At 41.0% G+C, this 4,751-nt stretch overlaps 1 protein-coding gene across 1 annotated transcript in view; it reads left to right on the forward strand.

Moving 5' to 3' along the window:
• The window catches only part of LOC115175112 (serine/threonine-protein kinase MRCK beta), a 126,316-nt gene extending 124,056 nt beyond the window's left edge, over positions 1-2,260 (forward strand). Inside the window, exon 37 of the mRNA XM_029734309.1 lies at positions 503-2,260. Coding sequence (XP_029590169.1) covers positions 503-631 — 129 coding nt within the window. The 3' untranslated portion in view covers positions 632-2,260. The remainder of the gene's footprint in view (positions 1-502) is intronic.
• The last annotated feature ends 2,491 nt before the right edge of the window (positions 2,261-4,751 follow it).

The following is a 4,751-nucleotide window of genomic DNA, read 5'->3' on the forward strand; positions in this document are numbered from 1 at the left end:
ATAAGTTGCACAGTGGCCTGCGTTTGGCCGGGCCAACTTTCTTCTCATCTTTCTCCAATTCAATATAAAAACTTCTCCATAAGTAGGACATTCCCCTTTTCACTTAGAGGCATATTCTATAACTTTAGTATTACTTCAATGAAAAAGGTCTCCATTTTCATAATCAACAGTAGCTCTCTCCTCAGTGTTTGTATTGTAAAAGAGGCTAAATGGAGCGTTTACCTCAGGGGTGCTCTTTATCCGAATCGTCCCCTAAATAGACAGAAATATTGTCTAAAAATGTTTGATAGAAATGGATACACCTCTCGACACTGATGAGCAAAAGCATATATTGTCTATTTAAAACTAAGGATATGTGTGGTTTCATGATTAACAACTAAGATTCATATTTTTATCTTATATGTATATGAATCATCCAGCCAACAGTTGAGCCAAACAATTAGCAACTGAACTTGTTTAATACGTCTTTGATATATAAAACACTCTCTCTGTATTCCCTCAGCCGGACTCCGACTCCACCAAGCACTCCACCCTCTCCAACAGCTCTGACCCCAGCAGCCCCCCCAGCCCCAACTCCCCCCACCGCAGCCAGCAAACACTGGACGGCCTGGAGCACACCCTGGACGGCTGAGGACCCCCCCCCCCCCCACACACACCTGACATACACACACACACACACACACACACACACACACACACACAATGCGTGCTTAATCACTCAATACCTACATTCGACATAGAACTTGTGTATCGCTGCAAAGTGCCAAGAACAGACTTTGTGGACAAAATGCCACCGCTGAAGCCTTTTCTGCGTGTGACGAGCATAGACCCTCCAAAAAAAGTGAGGGGCACATGGTATTTGAAGCTAACGCTAAAAAAACAACAACAAATCAGCCAGTATAGATTTGTTTTTGTTTTTCTTCATTTCAGGCCATAAATGTTTCCTATGAGTTATTATTACTTAGTTGAAATGATCAATACATAGATGTGAGATGGGGCTGAATTAAAAACAGAGATTACTGATGGGGGACTCACAGAAAAAGCATTAATGATGAACTGTCCTAATCATAGGTATCAGTTTGTTTAAAAAAAAACAAAGACGAGTGGGAAATAAGTTGTTTTTAAAGCGTATAGTATTTTACACGGACATGTTGAGCTCGACTTGGCGGACACAAAACAGAACGGTGAAAGAAATGGCAGACTTTCTACAAGAACCATTACCCCTCCCACACACACACTTCCCAGCCCCTTCTGTACTGGCGTTGTAATCCTATTGAGCTGTTCCCGGACCATTTTGAGAGCTGTACCTTCCCAGGGTCGAGCTGCCAGTCAACTCAACTGACTGCAGGGGTTTTACTGTAAAGCTAAATTAGTGGGCATATTTTACAGCATTTACATCTCCTGCCAGCCTTTGTAACATGCATTGTTTTTAACTTGGATCTTTTGCCAGAAAACGTATAGTTGGCGCCATAGCAACCAGAAATGGAAGAAGAAATAAAAACAGAATCATGAGACTTTAATTTCTCGAAATGCGGTTTTAAGTTGATAAGTGGTGGGAATCTGAACATAGCGAAAAGGACCACATTACTCATAGGATTATTAAAAAGAGTCCTTCACAAGCTGCTGCTGCTTTCGTGTGCTATGTTTAAATAAATAGGTATGTGTGTGAAGACCTGCTCACTATAGAGAGAACCCCCCCTGGCCAAGGCCCTCACATTTTAAATCGTTCAATCATGAGAGTGGGAAGCATTAGCGGTGGTGTACAGTCATAGCGCCGTACCACCACAGGGGGGTGTCTGAATAGTTTTTCCTCCAGTGTGGGATGTTTCATTGTACAGAAGTATGAGATACAGTACAGGCATGTGTGGCATATCCAGTTTAATCACTCTAGTGTGCCTTCAGTGCCATTTTGTTTTATAGCACCTCGTTCAGATCAATTCCCGAAGTGATTTTAAACCTGCAGGCTATCGGTGAGAGGGGGGGTTTTCCAGAAACACTGTATTAAACTTGCACATGTTTTAGTCCGAGTATCATCTTTTGATTTTGTGTCAGTGATCGTTCTCGTTCCTTTTATTCTTCCCAGACTTCTGTTCAGCTCTCCGAAGACGGGACATTTTTTTTCTCTCTTTGAAACACTACTGCTTTTTTTTTCCTCTTAAAAAAAAAAAGATATTAAAATCACCAGTTGGAATCTTTGTAATTATTGAATTGTTAGCAACAAACATTTGAACAGAAAATAAAATAGTATCTGTTGTGCTTGTCTTGTCTCGGTGTGCTTTGTGTGTTTATATACTCTATTCATTGTTATCAGCTCAGAACACACTGTTGATGCTATGAATGTAGATTTTATTTTTGTGATGCATAAAGTAAAGAATAAGAAATATATAGTGAAAGTTAAGAATGAGAATTGAATGCAAGAATTTTGCTAGGAAAATGGAATGGTATTGGAAAACAAGAATGCTGCTGATAGTGCGATTCATGTCATTTTGCAGGGAGAGGCTATAGTCACGGCTGATGCCAAAATGAATGACTTACAGTGCATTCGGAAAAGTATTCAGACCCTTTGACGTTTTTCCACATTTTATTACTTTTACATTTACTTTTATAGCCTTATTTAAAAAAATGTATCATCAATCTACAGTTGTGGCCAAAAAGGTTTGAAAATGACACAAATATTAATTTTCACAAATTCTGCTGCCTCAGTGTCTTTATATTTTTGTCAGATGTTACTATGGAATACTGAAGTATAATTTCATACATGTCAAAGGCTTTTATTGACAATTACCTGAAGTTGATGCAAAGTGTCAATATTTGCAGTGTTGAACCTTCTTTTCAAGACCTCTGCAATCGACCCTGGCATGCTGTCAATTAACTTCTGGGCCACATCCTGACTGATGGCAGCCCATTCTTGCATAATCAATGCTTGAAGTTTGTCAGAATTTGTGGGTTTATGTTTGTCTGCCCACCTCTTGAGGATTGACCAAAAGTTCTCAATGGGATTAAGGTCTGGGGAGTTTCCTGGCCATGGACCCAAAATATCGATGTTTTGTTCCCCGAGCCACTTATCACTTTTATCTTACGGCAAGGTTCTCCATCATGCTGGAAAGGGCATTGTTCGTCACCAAACTGTTCCTGGATGGTTGGGAGAAGTTGCTCTCGGAGGATGTGTTGGTACCATTCTTTTTTCATGGCTGTGTTCTTAGGCAAAATTGTGAGTACGCCCACTCCCTTGGCTGAGAAGCAACATGAATGGTCTCAGGCTGCTTTACTGTTGGCATGACACAGGACTGATGGTAGCGCTCACCTTGTCTTCTCCAGACAAGCTTTTTTCCGGATGCCCCAAACAATCGGAAAGGGGATTCATCAGAGAAAATGACTTTACCCCAGTCCTCAGCAATCCAATCCCTGTAACTTTTGCAGAATATCAGTCTGTTCCTGATGTTTTTCCTAGAGAGAAGTGGCTTCTTTGCTGCCCTTCTTGACACCAGGCCATCCTCCAAAAGTCTTCGCCTCACTGTGCGTGGAGATGCACTCACACCTGCCTGTTGCCATTCCTGAGCAAGCTCTGTACTGGTGGTGCCCCGATCCCGCAGCTGAATCAACTTTAGGACATGGTCCTGGCGCTTGCTAGACTTTCTTGGACGCCCTGAAGCCTTCACAACAATTTAACCGCTCTCCTTGAAGTTCTTGATGATCTGATAAATGGCTGATTTAGGTGAAATCTTACTGGCAGCAATATCCTTGCCTATGAAGCCCTTTTTGTGCAAAGCAATGATGACGGCACGTGTTTCCTTGCAGGTAACCATGGTTGACAGAGGAAGAACAATGATTCCAAGCACCACCCTTCTTTTGAAGCTTCCAGTCTGTAATTCAAACTCAATCAGCATGACAGAGTGATCTCCAGCCTTGTCTTCGTCTACACTCACACCTGTGTTAATGAGAGAATCACTGACATGTCAGCTGGTCCTTTTGTGGCAGGGCTGAAATGCAGTGGAAATCTTTTTGGGGGATTCAGTTCATTTGTATGGCAAAGAGGGACTTTGTAATTAATTGCAATTCATCTGATCACTCTTCAGAACATTCTGGAGTATTTGCAAATCGCCATCATACAAACTGAGGCATAAGACTGTACAAATTAATATTTATGTCATTCTCAAAACTTTTGGCCACGACTGTACACATGACAAAGCGAAAACAGGTTTTATAAAAAACAAATACCTTATTTAATACCTGAATCTAATGGAAACAAGATTCACCTGAGCTCAATTTCAAGTCTCATAGCAAAGGGTCTGCAAAAACATTTTTGTTTTTAATACATTTCCAACAATTTCTAAATACCTGTTTTCGCTTTATCCTTGAGGTATTGTGTGTAGATTGAGGAAAATGTTTTATTTAATCCATTTTAGAATAGGGATGTAACCTAACAAAATTTGGAAAAAGTCAAGGGGTCTGAATACTTCCCGAATGCAGTGTACATAGGACTGTAATTCACATGAATGGGCACTCTGGGTAAAATACATTGTGGCTTTGACATATATTGCCCAGGAGGAAGGCGGGTCAGGGTTTTGCACGCTGAATGATACGCCCTATGACGGCTTCCGGTGTGTTGATGGGGCATTTCGGGAAGGCACTATGTTATATACTGATCGCACTATACGTTTTTGTGGGTGTAGATATGGTTTTCCTTGTTCGATAGAGCCATTGGACATCTTTTAGCAATGCTCTTTTTGGTGGATTCATTGCTAAATATA

The sequence above is a fragment of the Salmo trutta genome, chromosome 35 (assembly GCF_901001165.1).
Source record: "Salmo trutta chromosome 35, fSalTru1.1, whole genome shotgun sequence".
In the NCBI taxonomy this organism is placed as follows: Eukaryota; Metazoa; Chordata; class Actinopteri; order Salmoniformes; family Salmonidae; genus Salmo; species Salmo trutta.